This window comes from Peromyscus maniculatus, chromosome 4 (assembly GCF_049852395.1).
Source record: "Peromyscus maniculatus bairdii isolate BWxNUB_F1_BW_parent chromosome 4, HU_Pman_BW_mat_3.1, whole genome shotgun sequence".
Taxonomy (NCBI): Eukaryota; Metazoa; Chordata; class Mammalia; order Rodentia; family Cricetidae; genus Peromyscus; species Peromyscus maniculatus.
Window position 1 is genome coordinate 108,481,600 of NC_134855.1, and position 19,489 is coordinate 108,501,088.

At 43.4% G+C, this 19,489-nt stretch overlaps 1 protein-coding gene across 4 annotated transcripts in view; it reads left to right on the forward strand.

The window, feature by feature from the left end:
* Window positions 1-19,489, forward strand: part of Ptpra (protein tyrosine phosphatase receptor type A) — a 111,439-nt gene that overhangs the window by 59,494 nt on the left and 32,456 nt on the right. For all 4 annotated transcript variants that reach the window (XM_076570643.1, XM_076570642.1, XM_076570640.1 and 1 more), the window contains 3 exons: window positions 11,708-11,792; window positions 13,353-13,426; window positions 13,766-13,902. In XM_076570643.1, the coding sequence (XP_076426758.1) occupies window positions 11,708-11,792; window positions 13,353-13,426; window positions 13,766-13,902 (296 nt within the window). The remainder of the gene's footprint in view (window positions 1-11,707; window positions 11,793-13,352; window positions 13,427-13,765; window positions 13,903-19,489) is intronic.

Below are 19,489 nucleotides of genomic sequence, written 5' to 3' on the forward strand. Positions count from 1 at the left end.
AACAACTTACAGAGCTTATTGTGGAATAAATGTCTGTAAGAGTGAACAAGGTGTGGTGGCAGGAACAAGAAGAGGCTAAGAGATTACATCTCAACCACACACAAGAAGCAGAAAGCAAGAACAGGAAGCAGGGCAAGACTGTAAACCCACAGAGTCCTCCCCAGTCATGTACTTCCCCGCCAAAGCTGCACCTCCTGAAGGTTCTGCAACCTCCCCAAACAGCACACCAGCTGGGGACCCACGGTTCAAATAGATGATTCTGTGGGGGACATTTCTCATTCAGACCAACACAAGCGCAGTATCTGGGATCTCAGCTAGACTCTGAATTTCTGGGTCATGAGTATTTGTGTACAAATGTCAAGTTTTATATAGGATGAAAATTAAAAGACTGCTAAGAAAGACTGAGTTGGAAACAAGAGGCAGAGACAGAAGGATAAATCATCTGTTCTAAAAAATGATCATTAGATTTGAATTTGGAAAATGAATGCCCATTAAGGATTTTTTTCATAACTTTTGGGTTTGGGGATGTTGTTTGTTTGTTTTGAGCCAATCTTCTATAGTCTGAGCTGGCCTCAATTTTACAAAAAACAGAGGATGATCTTGAACTCCCGATGTTTTCACTTCTATCTCCCAAGTGCTGAGATTGCATACATGCACCACCATGCCCAGTCCAGTCTGTGTGTGTGTGTGTGTGTGTGTGTGTGTGTGTGTGTGTGTGTGTGAGAGAGAGAGAGAGAGAGAGAGAGAGAGAGAGAGAGAGAGAGAGAACTTTAAGTATTTTCTGTTGCTCTCTATCTTATCTTTTGTTTTGTTTTGTTTTTGTTTTTGTTTTCCCAGACAGGGTTTCTCTGTGTAACAGTCTTGGCTATCCTGGAACTCTTTGTAGGCCAGGCTGGCCTCGAACTCACAGAGATCCTACTGCCTCTGCCTCTTGAGTGCTGGGGTTAAAGGCGTGCGCCACCACCGCCCGGCTCCACCTTATTTTTTGAAACAGGCTCATTGACTAAACCTGAAGCTTGCCATCTCAGCTAGATTGGCCTGCCAGTGAGGCCCTGGGGATCTACCTGACTATAGCCTGAAGCTCTGGGGTTACAGGCTTGTATACCATACCTGGGTGTTTTGGTTTGGTTTGGTTTTTTGAGACAAGGTTTCTCTGTGTAGCTTTGGAGCCTGTCCTGGAACTCACTCTGTATCCCAGCCTGGCCTTGAACTCACAGAGATCTGCCTGCCTCCCGAGTGCTGGGATTAAAGGTGTGCGCTGTCGTTCCCTGTGTAAGTGGGGACAGGGAAGCCTTCTTGTCTTTGAAGTTTAGGAAACTGGTTATTTTCTTGTGTCTTTATTACAAATTACTTTGGTATAACTAGGCTTTTAAAGTTACTTGGGAGAGACTAGGATGTAACTCAATGGAAAAGCACTTGTACAATATGAGCGAGGCTTTAGATTTTATCACTAGCATTGCCCAACATAAAATTGAATGTTTTTATTGTTTTTGATTATACAGTAACATTAGGTGCAATTATATGTACTTATATCATTGTGTAGTCATCTCCAGAATTTTTTGGCATTTTTTTTGCGACAGGACCTTGCCATCTATCCCTCACAGATCTGAGACTTAGAGCTGTTTTCTGCCTTAGCCTGTCAAGTGCTGGCATTTCAGGAGTCAGACACCATACTGGGCTTTTGAGAACTTTTTTCTTAGATGTATTTATTTTATTGTATGTATATTAATGATTTACCTGCATGTGTGTGCACACCTGGTGCCCCTGGAAGTCAGAAGAGGGCTTCAGGTGCCCAGGAACTGGGTTACAGATGATTGTGAGCCACCTTGTGGGTTCTGGGAATCCAACCCTGGTCTTCTGGAAGAACAACCAGTGCTCTTAAACATTAAGCCATCTCTCCAGCACTAGAACTTTCAAAAAAAAAAATGCATTGAAGCCAAGCAGTGGTGGTGCACGCCTTTAACCCCAGCACCTGGGAGGAAGAGGCAGGTGGATCTCTGTGAGTTTGAGGCCAGCCTAGTCTACAGAGCAAGATCCAGGACAGCCAAAGCTACACAGAGAAACTCTGTCTGGAAAAACAAAAAACAAAAAAACAAAAACAAGAAAAACAAGATGACAACAACAAAAAAACATTTTGTGCGTGTGTGTGTGTGTGTGTGTGTGTGTGTGTGTGTGTGTGTGTGTGTGTTTATGTGTGTATGGGGCATGTTTGCCACAGTGCACAGGTGGAGGTCAAGGACAACTTTCAGGAGTCAGCTTTCTCCTTCTCCAGTGGGTTCCAAGGAGTTCTCAAAACTTAAGCAAGTGCATTTACCTACTGAGCCATCTTGCCAGGTCCCAAAGCATCTCAAATTGAAACTTTTTAACTCTTAAACAAGAATATTCCATTTCATCATTCTTCTGATAACTATTTTTCTTTCTGTCTCGATGAACTACATAATTTTTACATCAATGGTTAGAGGCCTCCTTTATTCCTATACTGTCTATTTTTATCAACTCTTTCATTAATCATGAACAATACTATTTTCCTGATAACTTGTCCATTTCACTCATTCATTCGAACCTTTCCTGGCCCTCTGTGTCTTTTTGTTGTTTTGTTTTTTGTTTTGTTGAGACAGTTTCTCTGTGTAGCTTTGGTGCCTGTCCTGGATCTTGCTCTGTAGACCAGGCTGGCTTCGAACTCACAGAGATCTTCCTGGCTCTGCCTCCTGAGTGCTGGGATTAAAGGTGTGCGACATCACCGCCCAGCGGCCCTCTGTGTCTTAAATGTAATACTCCCACCCCATTCCATCTTCCACTCTTAAGGCATGTGTTATATTTCATTGTTTATGTTCTTCACTAAAATATAAGTTTCATAAAGGCAAAGTTTTTTTGTTACTGCTGAATAATCTGGATTTACTATGGATGGAGTATTGGATAAAATAATCCATGACTTGTTATGAGTGGATTATTAGATGATAGCTGTTGGTTTTGTTTCTTGTGGTACTGGGGACCATCAAATTCAGGGCCCTGCACATGGGAGGCAAGTGCTCCTCTAAACCCATTGAGTATATCTAACAGTTGTGTAACATAGAGACTTCCATTGGGCTCCAGCTTTGACCAAACCAGAAGAAGCATTTATGAGTCAGTCAGAGAAAAGTACCTGAATCTTAGACAATACTGAGGAATTAGTGTTGCTTTTTAGGGGAATAATCGTATTTGGTTATGTTAAGAATTACTAGAACTGGACAGATGGCTCAGTGGTTAAGAGCACTAACTGCTCTTCCAGAAGACCTAGGTTCAATTCCCAGCACCCACATGGCAGCTGACAACTGTCTGTAACTCCAATTCCACGGGACCTGACACCCATGGCAAAACACATAAAATAAAATAAAAATAAATTGATTTAAAAAAAAAAAAAAAGAATTGTTGCTGGGCAGTGGTAGCACACATCTTTAAAAGAATTGTTAGTGGGCGATTAATTATCCAAAACAGTGGTCAGACCCTAGAAACATATAGGCAGGCACAACACTAAATGGACTTACCAGGCTATATTTCTGTGTTGATTTGTTTATATGTATATGCAACAACAATGGTTAAAGAAGAGGAAGCTGTGAATTGGGGGAGGGGGAGGGGATTATGGACATCTTACATAGGGGATTTAGGGAGAGAAGAAATGATGTGGTTAGTTTTTTAATTAAATAAAAGAATGAATTGTTAGAGGTTGACAAGATGGCTTAGTAAGAGTTCTTGTCACCAGGCCTGTTGACCTGAATTCAGTTACCAGTGTCCACATGGTGGAAGGAGAGAACCAACTCCCACACGCTGGCCTCTAACCTTCACACATGCACTGTGACATGCTTGCAGGCTCACACAAACATACACAAACCAATGTAATAATTTTTTAAAAGAATCTTTGTGAGCCGGGTGTGGTGGCGCATGCCTTTAATCCAAGCACTCGGGAGGCAGAGGCAAATGGATCTCTGTAAGTTTGAGACCAGCCTGGTCTACCAAGCAAGTTCCAGGACAGCCAGGACAATCATTACACAGAGAAACCTTGTCTCAAAAACCACGCCCCAAAAAAAGAACCTTTGTGATATGTATTTATAATTGCCATTGAAATGACTTGTGTTGGGCTTGCTTTAACTCTTCAGGTTAAGTGGAGAGATTTATTGGCCAGTTCTTCTCAATTGTATGATTCTTTTCCCTCTCACGGGACATTTATTAATGTATGGAAATATTTTTGATCATCACAGTCAGGATGTTGCTGCTGATATTTAGTAGGTAGAAGCCAGAGATGTTTTAAAGATTCTATAGTACATTAGACTTACCACAACAGAGAGTTATTTAGTCTAAAATGTCATGAATGTGAGGTTGAAAAACCTTGGTATAGATGGAAAAAAACTTGTGTATATTTATAATGGAAAAGTAAAGTGATAAGTGCTAGAGGGTTTGTTGTAGTAGTCTCTTTAACAGGGAAGTTTGCTTTACTAAAATTTAAAAACCTGTGTAACCCAGGGTGGTGGCACATACCTTAATCTCAGCATTCAGGAAGTAGAAGCAGGAGGACCTCAATGAGTTTAAGGCCAGTCTAGACTACATAGTGAGTCCCTGTCTTGAGAAAAAAGGAAGAACTCTGTGTCATTTTACATTTTATTTTGTTTATGTGTGTGTGTGTTCTCAGTGAGTAATAGGTTTATTTATACAGAATATAGTCATTTTGCCAAATTTAATAGGAGAGGCTAAGTGTTTGATAACTCTTTTCTCTCCCCACCTTTTTATTGTTATTGTTTTGTTTTTAGAGACAGGATTTTTCTTATAGCCCTGGCTGTCCTGGAACTCACTCTGTAGACCCGGCTGGCCTTGAACTCAGAGATCTTCCTGCCTCTGCCTCCAGAGTGCTTGGATTAATGGCGTGCACCACCAACGCCAGGCTTCCTACTGTTTTTAAAACAATGCTGTAAGATGAGCCCAGATCCCAACACAGCTCCTAATAGTGAGTTCTTGGGTGTCTGAAATTATGATAGATATTTGTTGATCTTGTGTAGATTCATCAGTAAGGCAGGATCTTTTTATGTGTCCTTGATATTTATGGTCTTTGCACTGAGGCGAATGCCCCCATTTAAAGCTGAGCCCTTAGGCTCAACTTCTCAGCTTGTGCCTTCTGGATCTCTGGAGACATTGTACTCCACTGGGTCCAGGGTACTGGTCGAGGTTCAGGAGCATGAGCTTATACTTGGGGAGTGCCATCTTGACTTTACATTTTGTTTTTTAAAAACTTGCCACTTTCTATGAGAAACTTTCTGTAAAGCACTATTCTTCCAGCAAAATTGGGTGGGGGTAGACACAACAGCTTGTCACTTAACCTGTGAGTACTCTGGCCTTGGTCTAACAAGCCAGGTCGGGATGGTCTTTAACCTTTCCTTTCCAGTCCCAGCTGGCACAGCTTAAGCTATTTCCAGGACCTAGACTAGTGAAACTAGTACTTATTTTTCAGCTGGAATGTTTTTGGCTCCAGCTGATCTCTTTAGTAGTGGATTCCTATCCTTTGTCTTGAAGAAATCTCTCGGAGTTGTAGTCCACAAATTCTACCTGTTGCTCCCTCTCAGATATGTTGTTGATTCCTTAGTATTTTTATATTTCTTCTATCTTCTTATATGTTTAGGGGAAAGAAAAATAACCTTGTGGGCTAGAAATGTAGTGTAGTTGGATTTTTCTTTGGGCCATCAGCTCATACATAATGACACAGAGATTTATTATTAATTATGAAAGTTTAGCATGTAGCTTAGGCTTGTACCTAACTAGTTCTTATAACTTAAATTAACCCATTTTTTCTTTTTTTTAATTTTATCTTTTTTTTATTTAAGAAATTTTTTATTTACTTTACATACCAACCACAGGCCCTCCCTCATCCCTCTTCCCACTCCCCACCAGCCTTCCACCCACAACCCCCTCATCTTCTCCTCCAAAAGGAGACCTTACCTCCCATGGGGAGTCAGCAAAGCCCAGTATATTCAGTTGAGGCAGGACCAAGCCCCTCCCCGCTGCATCAAGGCTGAACAAAACTCCCATCATAGGTAATGAGCTCCAAAAAGCCAGCTCATGCACCAGAGATCCTGATCCCACTGCCAGGGACCTCTCAAATAGACCAAGCTACACAACTGTCTCCTGTAAGCAGAGGGCCTAGTCCGGTCACATGCAGGCTCCACAGCTGTTGGCCTAAAGTTTGTGAGTTCCCACGAGCTTGATTCAGTTGTCTCTGTAGATTTCCCCATCATGATCTACACACACACACAAACACAAACACAATGCTCATATAATCCCTCTTCCCTCTCTTTGACTGGACTCCCGGAGCTCAGCCTGGTGCTTGGCTATGGATCTCTACATCTGCTTCAATTAATTACTGGATGAAGGCCCTGTGATGGCAGTTAGGGTATTCACCCATCTGATTACCAGGATAGGCCAGTTCGGGCACCCTCTCCACTATTGCTAGTAGTCTAAGCTGGGGTCATCCTGGGGATTCCTGGGAGCTTCCCTGGCACCATGTTTCTCCCTATCCCCATAATGTCTCCTTCTATCAAGATATCTCTTTCATTGCTCTCCCATTCCATCACTCCTCCAGCTTGACCTTCCCACTCCCTCATGTTCTCATCCCCCATCTCCTCCCTTCTATTGCCCCCCTCGCCCCCAGTTTACTCCAAATATCTCATATATTTCCCCTTCCTAGGGTGATCCATATGTCCCTCTTAGGGTCCTCCTTGTTTCCTAGCTTCTTTGGAGCTGTGGGTTGTAGTCTGGTTATCCTTTGCTTTACATCTAGTATCCACTTATGAGTGAGTACATCAGTGACATCATGAAATTTGCAGGCAAGTCAAGAAAATGTCATCCTGAGTGAGGTAACCCAGACTCAGAAAGACAAATTAACCTAATTCTGTTAGTCTCCATCCTGCCACATGGCTCGTGACTGTTACCTCTCCTGTACGTCCTGCTTCTTCCATGGCTGGCTGGCAACTCCACCTCCTCTCTTCTTTCCAGAGTTCTCTGTCTGAAAGTCCCGCCTATACCTCCTGCTTAGCTATTGGCTGTTCAGCTTTTTATTACACTAATCACAGCAATACATCTTCATATACTGTACCAGTATCCCACAACAATTAGCTCATCTGGTAGAGTGGTTGCTTAGTAACTTGGTTCAATCCATAGCACCATATAAACCCGGTACAGTGGTAGTGACTGTAATTCCAGTACAGGAAGGGGAAGGAGTTGAAGGCAAAAGGATCAGAAATTCATAGTGAACTGCAGAGTGAGTTTGAAGCTAGCCTAGGCTGTGTGAGAGCCTGACTCATAAATGAACAACCAAAAAAATTAAGCTTGTAGACACAGCCGTTGTCTGTTTATGATTTGGTTTTGTTGAGACAGGGTTTCACTTTAGCCCAGGCTGGCTTCAAATTAGTGACAATCCTCTTGCCTCAGTTTCCCAAGTGCCGAAATTATAGGCATAAGCAACTATGCCTGGCTCTTGCTGTCTTGAGCCAGATTTCTGTAATTACCTCCTTATACTATCTCATATACTGCCCTTTATGGTTGGAATTTAACAAACACATACTTTACAAGTAAATCACTCTGTGTGTATGTGTTTATTTTGAAACAGGATCACATGTAGCCCAGGTTAGCCTCTCACTATATATCTGAGACTGGCCTTGCCTCTTAATCTTTGTGCTTCCCCCTACCAAGTGCTAGGATTACAGACATTCACCATCACACTCACATACTATGTTTGAGATCCTCTGCTAGGTTTTAAATTATACAAAGATATAAAACAAATATGCTTGCCCTGGTGGTTTATGGCATAAAGGAGGAATACCCATTAACTATAGTCAAATAAGTAAATAATTACAAAGTATAACAGGTCTTATCAAGGGAAATAATATGTACTCTGTAAGAATAATACAGACAAGGCACAGTGGCACACAACTATGGTCTCAGCTACTCAGGAGGCTGAGGCAGGCAAATTGCTTGAGTCCAGGAGTTCTGGGCTATAGTGCACTGTATCAATTAGGTGTGCATCAATGTGACCTCCTGGGAGAAAAACTTATTTCAGAAACAACAAATTTAGTATTAGGATGTCAGAGTAGACCTTGTGGGGAAAGTGATATTTGCAAATCAGGACTTGATGAGTAGGTGGACTAGGCAAAGAGTGGAGGGAGGCCATATGATGAGAACAGGAAATGCTCAAAAGCATAAGAATGAACACCTTCAGCTTCAGGGTGCCCGTGGCTAACGTTGAGTGATGAAAAAGAAGAGTGGAGGGAGGCAGTGTTGTGGCCCAGGACAAGGAGGTTGGACCGCATTCTAACAGCTGTGGAAGTCCAAGAACAGACAGTGTAGGTTGGACTAGATGTTAGTGACCGCAGAGAATGAGGAAAGGCAGACACATTTGATGCATTCGTTTGCTGGAAAAGAATAATCGAAGTGTCTCACACAGAAACACACACAAGCAAAAGTAACCCAGCAGGACAGTTTATTTTTGGAAAAAGAGTGCTCCTTGGCCCTAACTGGCCTAGCAGGCAGACTCTTGGCAGGATGTGCACTAGTTTTTATTCTAACACAGGCAGTGGCTGTGTCTCATCCTGTTGGTGGGAGCTCAACCTTACAATCGGACATGATTGGCTAATCTGTAGGAAGAGGAAGGGTGTGAGAGTCAAGTCTCAGAAATGTCTAGGATTGAGCACAGACATGCAAGGAGACAGAAGTTTTGTGGAATGTTGGCCCCTTCAGGGCCAGCTACCTTTGATGGAAGAAAAAATAATGTTTCTCGGGGGTTCTAGTCCTAAAAGAAATTGCTTGCAGCTGGGTTGGATAGAGAAGGTATGCACGAAGAAGTCAAAGGGATTTTTACAGTTTTTGCTTGAGTAACAGGAGGACTAGAATGCTAGCTACTGAACGGTAAAAACATTTGTAGTACAGCAAATGTATGTTGCTTGTGAAGCCTGTGAAGTTGAAAGTGGAGGTGGCCAGTAGGTAGTTGAGAACCAAGCAATGCAAACTTGGGAATTTCTGTCATAGCATTTGAAATTACAGGCATCTGAGTAGTTAAGAGATTGAAAATAAGAAAGTGTCCCAAGGACACAGCCCTGAGAATTTTCCACAGTCATAGAGCGCTGCTGTTATAAGAGACAGGTGAAATAGCCGGGGGACTTGGTTATAGGGAGAAAATGCTTCAAGGAGGAGGAAATGATCATCTAATGTGAATATCCATTTTAAGATGGGAATCACTAAAGCCATAAATCCACGGGAGTCTGTTTAAGAAGTATTAGAGAAATTTATTAAGGTAAATTGAGGAATATTCACGAATACAGAACAGAGTAGACAGCTGAAGTTGTCTTCTGATCTGACTGGGAGCGAATCCACCTCACTGGCAAGAGCAGGGAGAAGGGGCCTGTGACCCTTCTCCCTCTCCTTATAAGAGGTCACGTACAAAGGCAGGAAGTACCGCCTCCTTTGGGCCATATAGCCCAAGGTCATGGGCCGAGCAGATACCACTACAAATCACATGCTGCAATGTTTGACATTTACTGTCAATAGAAAAATATAAGCATTTCCTCTCCCTTTAGGCTGGGATGGTGGTGCCTACCTCTAATCCCAGCCCTTGGGAGACAAAATGAGGGTTGTGAACTGTGGGCTATACAGTCACATGCCCCCAAAAAAACCCTCCACATTTCTCTCCGACTACTGTTCCTTTTATTTGCGTATATCCCCTGATGTAAACGTCCTCATGAAGTGAGTGGCTGTGCGCCTCCCCCGCTCTCTATCCTTTCATCCCACTTAGGCTTTCCTACCCATACTCAAAAGAAACCACTGCACAGACTCGCCAGCAGCTGTCATCTGGTCAAGCCCAGCCTCATCCCTGTTTTCATCTCACTTACCCTGACAGCACTGTTTGAATTCATCTCTCCTTCCTTGGAGACTGCTCTTGGCTTTCTGCTGAGATGACTTCCGCCCGGTGGCTGCTGCTATTCCTAAGTCAGTTTAGCAGAACTTTTAACAAAGGAAATTCAATTATGTCCTCTCTGTGTCAGTCTTCTGAGATTATTAGGTTTCTCCTCATATTCCGAATTAAAGCCACACGCGCTGCCAGGGCCTGTAACAAGTGTTCTGGCTCCGGCCATCTCTGCAGTTGCAGCTTGTCTCACACTGGCCTTTGTTTCTTGAACCTGACAAACTCCTAGGCTGCTAGGCTTGCCAATCCTTGTGTCTAGAGAGCTCTTGACGCAGATCTCCTCATGGTTCACTTGGCCCTGTGACTTAGTGCTCTGCTCAAGTGTCACCTGTAAGGGGCAAGGACAGATCTCAAGAGTGCTCCTCAACGTTCCACTGCTGTCTCCTTGGTGCCTTTTCTTCGTCTTGTCCCCTCCGATCCCTTGTCCCTGTCTTACACGGCATGTCTGTGACATGCCAGCTTTCTCTCCCTGGTCTGCCCGGGTACTTCTGCCCGTGTTCCCCAGCCAAGCGTCCAGTTGCTGCTTTGTGAGTGCGTTTTGAATGAGTTCCGGTAAGAGCACGAGTCGGATGGAAGTGGGGCTGTTCCCATTAGATCTGGTCCTCGCCGAGCTGCTTCAGTGGAGCACTAAGCAGGAGTTGGTGTGAGTGGATCAGGGGAACCTGAGGGAAGGAAGTGGGGAAGAGTTAAGCAATGCTGTGAGAAGTTAGCTGAGACAGAGGATAAGTGGAGTCAAGAAGAGAAAATGTTTGAGGTGACATCAGTGGACGTAGTCCAGAGACCACCTGGCAGGATTGGCCTTCACATAAAAGGGACATATCCTCACAAAAAGCAAAGAAACTCAGGCGGGTTGTGTGGTTTGTAATGTGGAGTAGAAGTGAAGTCCTGGCCTGAGCTGCTGCATGAGAAACGTGGCTAGGTGCTGAGCTAGGGTCTGTGGATGGAGGGAAGGCTTGGCCATCTACTCAAGCCGGACTTCGTTGTGGTTGGGATCTGGCAAAAGGCAGCTGAGAGAAAAAGATAGAACGTGGTAGAAGGTAAAAGGGAACACATGATAGATAGCTTTTGATGCATGGTGCATACAGATCTAGCAGCATCTCCTTGTTAATCATATTCCCTGTGCCAGGAAATCACTCGGGTTTATGATAGAACCATCTTCTTTCTTCCTTCTCCTGTTTTTTCTCTAGGCAGAGCTCATTGAGACTAGGAAGGAGTGTAATGTTGGTCCTAAGTTCCTAGCCTGCCAGTATTTGTACCTCCAAATCTTTGAGTACTTTCTGTGTGCTAAGTTTTGTTTGAGCTCAAATGATAGAGCAATGAAAGAGTCTCTGACCTAAAGGACAGATTTGATCCCGAGGCAGGAAGTCATACAGTAACTAAATGTGTGGTGTATCAGAGATGGGTAGGAGGACTCTACCTTACCCCCTGACCCAATGGTGGTGGAAGGTATTCTTTCTCATGCACTCTAGCACATGTACTTGCTCCTTGCTCTTTTGTGTGCATTTTTGCACACATCCCTTGTTTCTCATTTTGTTCTTGCGTGTGTGTGTGTGTGTGTGTGTGTGTGTGTGTGTGTGTGTGTGTGTGTGTGTGTGTTTCACATCATACCATCTGCAAAATATTTAATGGGTGGTGCACTCTCACCCCCACGTCAGTGTGTCTTCCTGAACTTCCAACTTGAGCCCTTATTGCATAACACAGTTATGACCTATTCTCTTCTCTTGGTTTCAGATGAGACACCAATTATTGCGGTGATGGTGGCCCTGTCCTCTCTGCTAGTAATTGTGTTTATTATCATAGTTCTGTACATGTTAAGGTAAGTATGTTAATGTTACTGCATCTGCTTAAAATATCCTGATACCCTGTGTCTCAGTAAGCCACACAGTCCAGAAGACAGTAGGCTAAGGACGATGAGTAGGGTAGAGGGACAGTGACTCGTGATAGTGCTTAGATTGAAGTGCCGCTTACTCTCCCTTTGCTTTATCTGTTGAAATCATGTCTCCTATTCTAGTTGAGGCCTAGAGTAGAGTAGTGGTTTAGAGATGGGAGAATTCCACACTCTCCTATCAGTGACAGGTGTTTCAAGATCTTCAGCTCTTTTCCTTTGAAATCCCCCAAAGGCCCCTGGTAAGATTATGTGCACAACAAAGGCTTACTTTGTTTCTAGCTGAGGCTTTGACCCCAGACCTCTCTAGGACTCCTGGCCTTTGCCTGCTAGGCAGATCTTAGGGGTTAAGATATTTCTCTGCCTGACCTTTCTGAAGCTTCTAGATAATGAACAGAAACCAGGAGAGAAACCCAAGAGAAAGAAGATGGGGTTCATTTGTTGTTCTCTTCTTGCTAAAGCTTCTGCCCTAACGACCTGGGTTTAACTCTGCCTTATCTTTTGTTTTGTTTTTGTTGTTGTATTTTTGAGACAGGGTTTCTCTGTGTAGTTTTGATGCCTGTCCTGAATCTCACTCTGTAGACAAGGCTGGCCGCTAACTCACAGAGATCCGCCTGGCTCTGTCTCCTGAGTGCTGAGATCAAAGGCGTGCGCCACTACCGCCTAGCATAGCTCTGCCTTATCTTGAACTCAACCTGCTCTGTGCTCCCTTTGTTCTTCTGCAGGAATTGAGAGAGGGGGCTGTGTAGGAATTAAGAGAGGGGGACTGTGCACCGTCTCCATTAAACCCGTGTTGACTTATTCTGGAGCTCCCCATGACTCCTAGGCTGTGCTTAGGAAACACAAGGATTTTTGTTTCATAAAGATCTTACTATCCCATCCTGTCCCACCCATTCTACCGTGCTCTTACACACACACACACACACACACCACCACCACCACCACCACCACCACCACCACCATATTACACTTGCCCATATTCCACCTGTTATGGCTGTGCGTTTTATGGAGTTGAAGCTACATAAAGAAACCATGCCAGCTATAATATAGTGTTGCCTCAGCTGGACTTTAGGGTGCTGAGTATAAGGAAAACCATTCCAAGGTGCCTCGTCACCACAGAATGGAGATGCCTCAAACGTGCCTGACTGGGCTGGAGAGATGGCTCAGTGGTTAAGAGCACTGGCTGTTCTTCCAGAGGTCCTGAGTTCAATTCCCAGCAACCACATGGTGGCTCACAACCATCTGTAATGAGATCTGGTGCCCTCTTCTGGCCTGCAAGCATGCATCTAGGCAGAACACTGTAGACATAATAAATAAATAAATCTTTAAAAAAAACAAACAAACAAAAAAAAAGTGCCTGACTTGTGTCTCTTTGTTAGGAAGTTTGATTTGACAGAGAGGTTTAGAAAGGTGTAGTCAGTGATGGGAATACAAAGACAGTGATTTACAAACCCTGTGCCTAGTTTTTCATTACAGATATGTTCTCATTAGGTTTAAGAAATACAAGCAAGCTGGGAGCCATTCCAACTCTTTCCGCCTGTCAAATGGCCGCACAGAGGATGTGGGTAAGGCATGGGGACCTCTGAAGAAAAAAAAAAGAAATGAACATTTTTACCATCCTTTTTTATTTATTTATTTTATTTGTGTATGTGTATACACATGTGCCATTGTGTGCTTGTGGAGATCAGAGGCCAACTTGAAAGAGCTGGTTCTCTCCTTCAAGCACGTGAATTCTGGGCATCCAATTGAGGCCATCAAGCTTGGTGACAAACACCCTTTACTGTTGGAACCATATCCCTGTCTCTTTTCCCCATCTTTTCAAAAGAATGAGACCATTAATCTTCACAAAGGGAATGCATCTATCTCCAGGGCACCTAACTTACCTTCCCTTTTATATACTACAGAGCCCCAAAGTGTACCACTTCTGGCCAGGTCCCCAAGCACCAACAGGAAGTACCCACCGCTGCCTGTGGACAAGCTAGAAGAGGAGATTAACCGGAGAATGGCTGATGACAATAAGCTCTTCAGAGAGGAATTCAACGTGAGTCCTTTGTTGTTAGCAAAGAGGAAGGGATACCTAAGGTCTGGTCTTTTGAGTCATGGGACATAAAATCGATTTCTAATGGATAATGGGTGAGAAATGTTTTTTACCAAGTTCATCTTGCTCCTTTCCTGTATAGTCATGGAAAGGAAGTTTTAAAAAAAGGAAATTGCTTCACCTCACTCATCTGCCCATCCATTCATTCATAACTGATTAGTGCATCATCATGTCTAGTAACTCATTTGTTTAATACTTACCAGCATCTTATAGGTACCAGGTAATATTCTAGGTGCCATGGATCTAATACGGAGCAAAAACAAATCCCAATCTCAATTAAAAGAAATCTCTTCCCCCTCAAGAAACTCTTTATAAAAACAAAACTGCCTATAAAACCAAACAGCAGTTCAAGCTCTAGCCTCTAGCAGGGATCTAGAGTGTATATAACAGGTAATAGGAGTGGATTGATGTAAAAAGTAGTGGCTATATAGCAGAATGCAGAGTACTGAGATTTATGTTTTTCATGTCTCTCAAGCAGAATGAGCATAAACCAGCAGCTGGTGATCCTGGTCAAAAGTTTCCTTCCTGAGTATGTAGCTCAGTGATAGCTCACCTAGTGTGTACAGAGCCCTGGGTTCACTCCCTGGTACTACAGAACAGGGTAGGAGAGAGTCTAGCCAAGTCTGTTTTGCAGTCATGACATCCCAACTACTTGGGAGACTGAGGCAGGAAGATCATAGGTTCAAGACCAGCCTGGGCAACTTAGTAGGCTGCTATCTCATTGGAGTGTGTAGCTAGTATTTAAGCATAATCTCCTTGAAGAGGCAAGGAGAATTGAGAAAGGGACGTGAGGTACTAGAAATAGCAGGAGCGGTGTCTGGGTAAGAGGAAGGCATATTCATAAGTTTTTTAAAGGGCTCATGGCAAAGAACAGTGCTGTCTAGCTATTGCTTCTAATTGAACAGTTCCTTCATGGGGAGAGGAGAAGAGATCATAAGACTCAGGAAGCTTAGCTGCCTGTGCTCCCTCCCATAGGGAGCTCCAGAGAGGCACCTGAGTGGTCACTTACGCTGGGGTGAACTTTTCAGTGTTCCAGCTGCATTCGAGCCATCTATATTCCTACCCAGTAAACTTCCTGGTTCACTCTGCTCAACTTGGATAGAATCATTCCTTTTTCCTGTCTTTGGTGTCCTATCTGGCATGAGCAGACATTTATTCATGTCTTCCAAAGAAAAGTCCTGTTACAGGGCACAGGGGACAGAACTGAGAAGAGGCTAGGCCACACCCCTCAGCTCTAGATTGTTGTGAGTGAAGTTGAAACGTGTGAACTAAGCAGATTTGGATTTTGAAAGAAAACAGTTCTGTTTGCTATATGGAGAACAGCCCGAGGGGACCAGGTTAGGATCCGGTAATACAGCTGGTATTACGATCCTTTAATAATTATGACAGCTTTAATAATGATCTAACATGGTAATTATTAGAGAGGAAATCGATTTAAGGACAGGGGAGAGCAGTCCCAAGACTGGTGGCTTCCCTGGCCTTTTTGCATTGTGTCAGCTGTCATCTTTGTCTTATAGGTAGGCTCCTCTCCTGATGCCAAAATGACTACCCCAGTTGTAGCCATCGTATGGAGATACAGTCAGGTCCACTGGGAAAAGATGAGTGTTTTCAGTTTCTGGAGACGTCTTTTGCCACATGTTCCTTCTTAAAGTAGTCCTAGGTAGGGGAGGAAGTTCCTGCAGCTTCTTCCTAAGGTCAGTGGGGATTATCTCTGATCTAAGTAGATAACCCCACAGGGAAACTTCAGAAGAAAAGGAAGGAGGCTGGGGATCTGGTCAGTCAGTAGAATGTTTGCCATTCAGGCCTGAGGACCTGAGTTTAGATCACTAGTACCCATGTGGAAACTGGACACTTTGGTGAACTCCATTAATCCAGACTTAGGAAGGTAAAGACTCCCTGCAGCTCCCTGCCTGGCTGGCTTAGCTGAATTGGTGAGCTCCAGGCTCAGTGAGAGTTACTGTTTTAAAAAAAAATAAAAAATAAAATAAGATAGTGATTGAGATACACACCCATTATCCTCCTCTGGTTTCCACATGTACACACATGCATCATACACAGGACAAAAAAAAAAAAAGGAAAAGTGGTTATTTAGGTGGTCATATCAACCACTTAGAACTGCTCCACCACTGAAGGGCTTAGGGTCAGATTTGTATCTTCAGAAAAATCCCTGGCTTCAATGTGAAGAGTAAGTAGAAGGGAGCAAAGACCTGAAGCCCACGCTCATTTACCAGGTAAGAGCTAACAGAACAGTCCAGACCTCTTATTTTGTTTTAAACTGTTGGGAAAGAGCACCATTTAACACTCGTTATTGATTGAGAACATTTGGCACATCCCACCAGCCAGCCTCACATATGGGACTGTGGTAGACATTGTACTGTTCTGTAATCTGTAACACCAGCTGCTTCTGGATGATGATGTGTGTGAGCCTATTGACATACTTTTTGTAAAATTAATTCTTTTAGGAAATAATATCCCCTGAGATATCCTTGGAGAGAAGTCCTAGAAGTGTGACTTATTTGAGATAGACAGACAGACAGATGATAGATAGATAGATAGATAGATAGATAGATAGATAGATAGATAGATAGATAGATAGATAGATAGATAGATAGATGGATGATAGAAAATAGCCATTGGTAGCATGTTCATGAGCTCATCAGGCCAGTCCTGGGGTAGAAGGGAAGGAAGGACAGCAGCAGTTAGTGCCGTCTGATGGGTGTTCACCTGGAGCAGAAACATTTCTTTTTTGTTCCTGTTTGTAACCTAATCTCCAGTGAGATGGTGTGATAGCATACTTTTAGTTCTCTTTGCTGGGAGGGTTTCTCCTTATATTCATTTAGAGTTGTCAGTGAAGTATATACTCTACAGCAGTCTGTTCTATCCAGCTTGGGCCAGCATAACACAGAGAGCCAAGTATACACCAGAACGGACTTTTCCCTTAGTCATCTGTTGACATCAACAAGAAGTCATAAATGTCTTTTGAAAGAGAAGGACCTGTGGCATGTGGTCTTTTATATACGTCACTTCTATCTATGGTGGAATTCTGTGGAGCATATCCAAATGTGTAACTAATGAACCACATAACTAATTTATGACAGGAAGCTTTCCATATCAAGTAAATAGTTTCCACTCTAGGGCTCAGTTCTAAGCTAGGAATGCTTTCGCCCTTTATGAGGTTCTTCATTTTAACTGTCATATTCAACCTTACTGTGGATGTTTTCGAGTCCCACAGAACTTGCTAGAACCAATTTTTCCAGTCACTCAGTAAATAGATCAGAGAAGGATAGCCAGCATGTACTATATCCTTTCTCCAAGATTCAAAATGGCCAAGCAAGTATTGCTCCTTTTACTGGGAGAGAGGTGGGGAGGATAGGGAGCAGGAGCTTATCCTTTATGTCAGGAAGGTAGCCTGGCATGCCTACAACTTAGACCTTCAGAAAACTTGGCTTAAGTCACAAGCCAACTGTGGGTTTTGCTTTGTTCTATTCTGCTTTTATGTCCACCATGCATATCTGAAATATGTAACTTCCTGTTCTGTCAGCTTGGCATCATTAGCATGATGGTCAGGTTAATGTCCTATGAAACTATGAAACAAAATACTGGTGAATGTGGCCACAGCATAGATAGATCAGGGTTATTTATCACTGAGGCAGCTCTTTTCATGAAAGGGGAAAACAGCTTCAAATAGTTGTAGTGTGTGCAACTTTAAAAGAGCATATACTTGTCCCATTAACACAGAGATTCCAGATAGTAGAAGTTTTCCATAGGAAGAAAAGTTGCTGGAAAGCCAGCTGATGACTGACTCAGTTTATTATAATCCAGTATTATAATCCAGTATTGATTTGACTTACTTTCTTACTGTATAGCCCAGGCTGTCCTGAAATTTACTATGTAGCCCAGTCTAGCCAGGAACTCCAGATCTTCCTGCCTCAGCTTCCTGAGTTCTAGAAGAGCTGGAAGTGCTGGGATTACAGACATGCACCATCACACCCAGCTTCTGTGGACTTGGTTAAAACCATGGGTCCTTTGTGTTAGTCTTTTTGATTCTCATTCTCATTCTCCCTCTCCCTCTCTTTCTCTCCCCTCTCTCCTCTCCCTCTCTCTCTCCCTCTCCCTCTCTCCTCCTTCCCCTCCCTCCCTCCCACCTCCCTTCCCTTCCTTTCCCCTTTCCCCCAAGGTACAACTGTGTTTTCCAGACTGGCCTCAAGCTCCCAGTTTCAGAAGGTTCTTCTATCTTGATACCTAGAACTACAGCATATATAATTCTGGATACTATAGGATATAAAGTAGCTGGATATCCTACAAGCATTTAAATTTTCTGTAGCACTTAAGATCCATGCTTGTGTAGAGACTTAGCCTTTGGTAGGTCAGTGCTCTTGGAGCTTACATTAGCTTTTTCTATAATAGTCTTTATCTAGTAGGTAGGGAATTCATGTGCTGTAATGGTTATCCCCTAATGTAGGCCAATTTAGGCCAGAACCTCTTCCTTTACCTGGCCTATAAATGTTCCATTGTAAGTAACATGTCATAGTGAAACTCTGGATTCCCAGAAATTCATTATCTCAAGGCCAGAGACCAGTATATCCTAAAAGATGTATTTCCCTTTGCCAGTGTGAGTTACCAAAGGAAATAAATGTGTTGTAAATTCTTAAGATGGAGAAACAGGGCCACAGTATATGAGTGTGGATGTGCTTAGTCAGGGTTTGGCCTAACAGGTGCCTAACTGTACTCTAATTGAAGGGATAAAATGACCTAAGCTTAGGTGTTAGGTGAAAGGTGGCACTTTCTCCAACAGGGTAGGTCCCCTAAAGTGACTTGAGCTAGCTGCCTCCCATTTTCCATATCATTTCAGAAATTCCAGTGGTTTCCTCACCAGTGTCTCATATAGCAAGGACTATGCTATAGATCCCACTGGGAACATAGTGAAGAATCCATTATTGTCCTGGCTTTAAAAGTAGGAAGTCAGCACGCCTTGAATCCCAGCACTCGGGAGGCAGAGCCAGGCAGATCTCTGTGAGTTCAAGGCCAGCCAAGGCTAGTACACAGAGAAACTGTCTTGAAAAAACAAGCAAGCAATCAAACACACAAACAAACAAAACAGTAGGAAGTCAGGCTGGGGAGAAGGCTGAGTCAGTAAAATGCTTGAGGACCCAAGTTCTGTTCCCTAAACCAGCGTAAAGAGGCCCAGAACATTTGTATCCACCATGCTGAGGAAGTGGAGCCAGGCGACCTCTTGGACTTTCTGACCAGCTAGTCTTAAAGAACAAGGTAGATAGCTCCTGAAGAATAACACAGCACAGGAACGTATCCTTTGACACCCCACACACACACTTGCACCTGCACACACATGAACAAATGTATACACACACATGTATACCAAGAACTCAAGTAAATTGAGGGGTGGAGGACAGCGAAAAAAGACACTGCATTGTTGGCAAACTCACGAAATTGATTGGAGTACCAAGCATCAAGCAGAACAGGCCCTGCCTTGGTGGTTCTGGGCCCTCCTCTGGGAACCTCCACTTCTTCC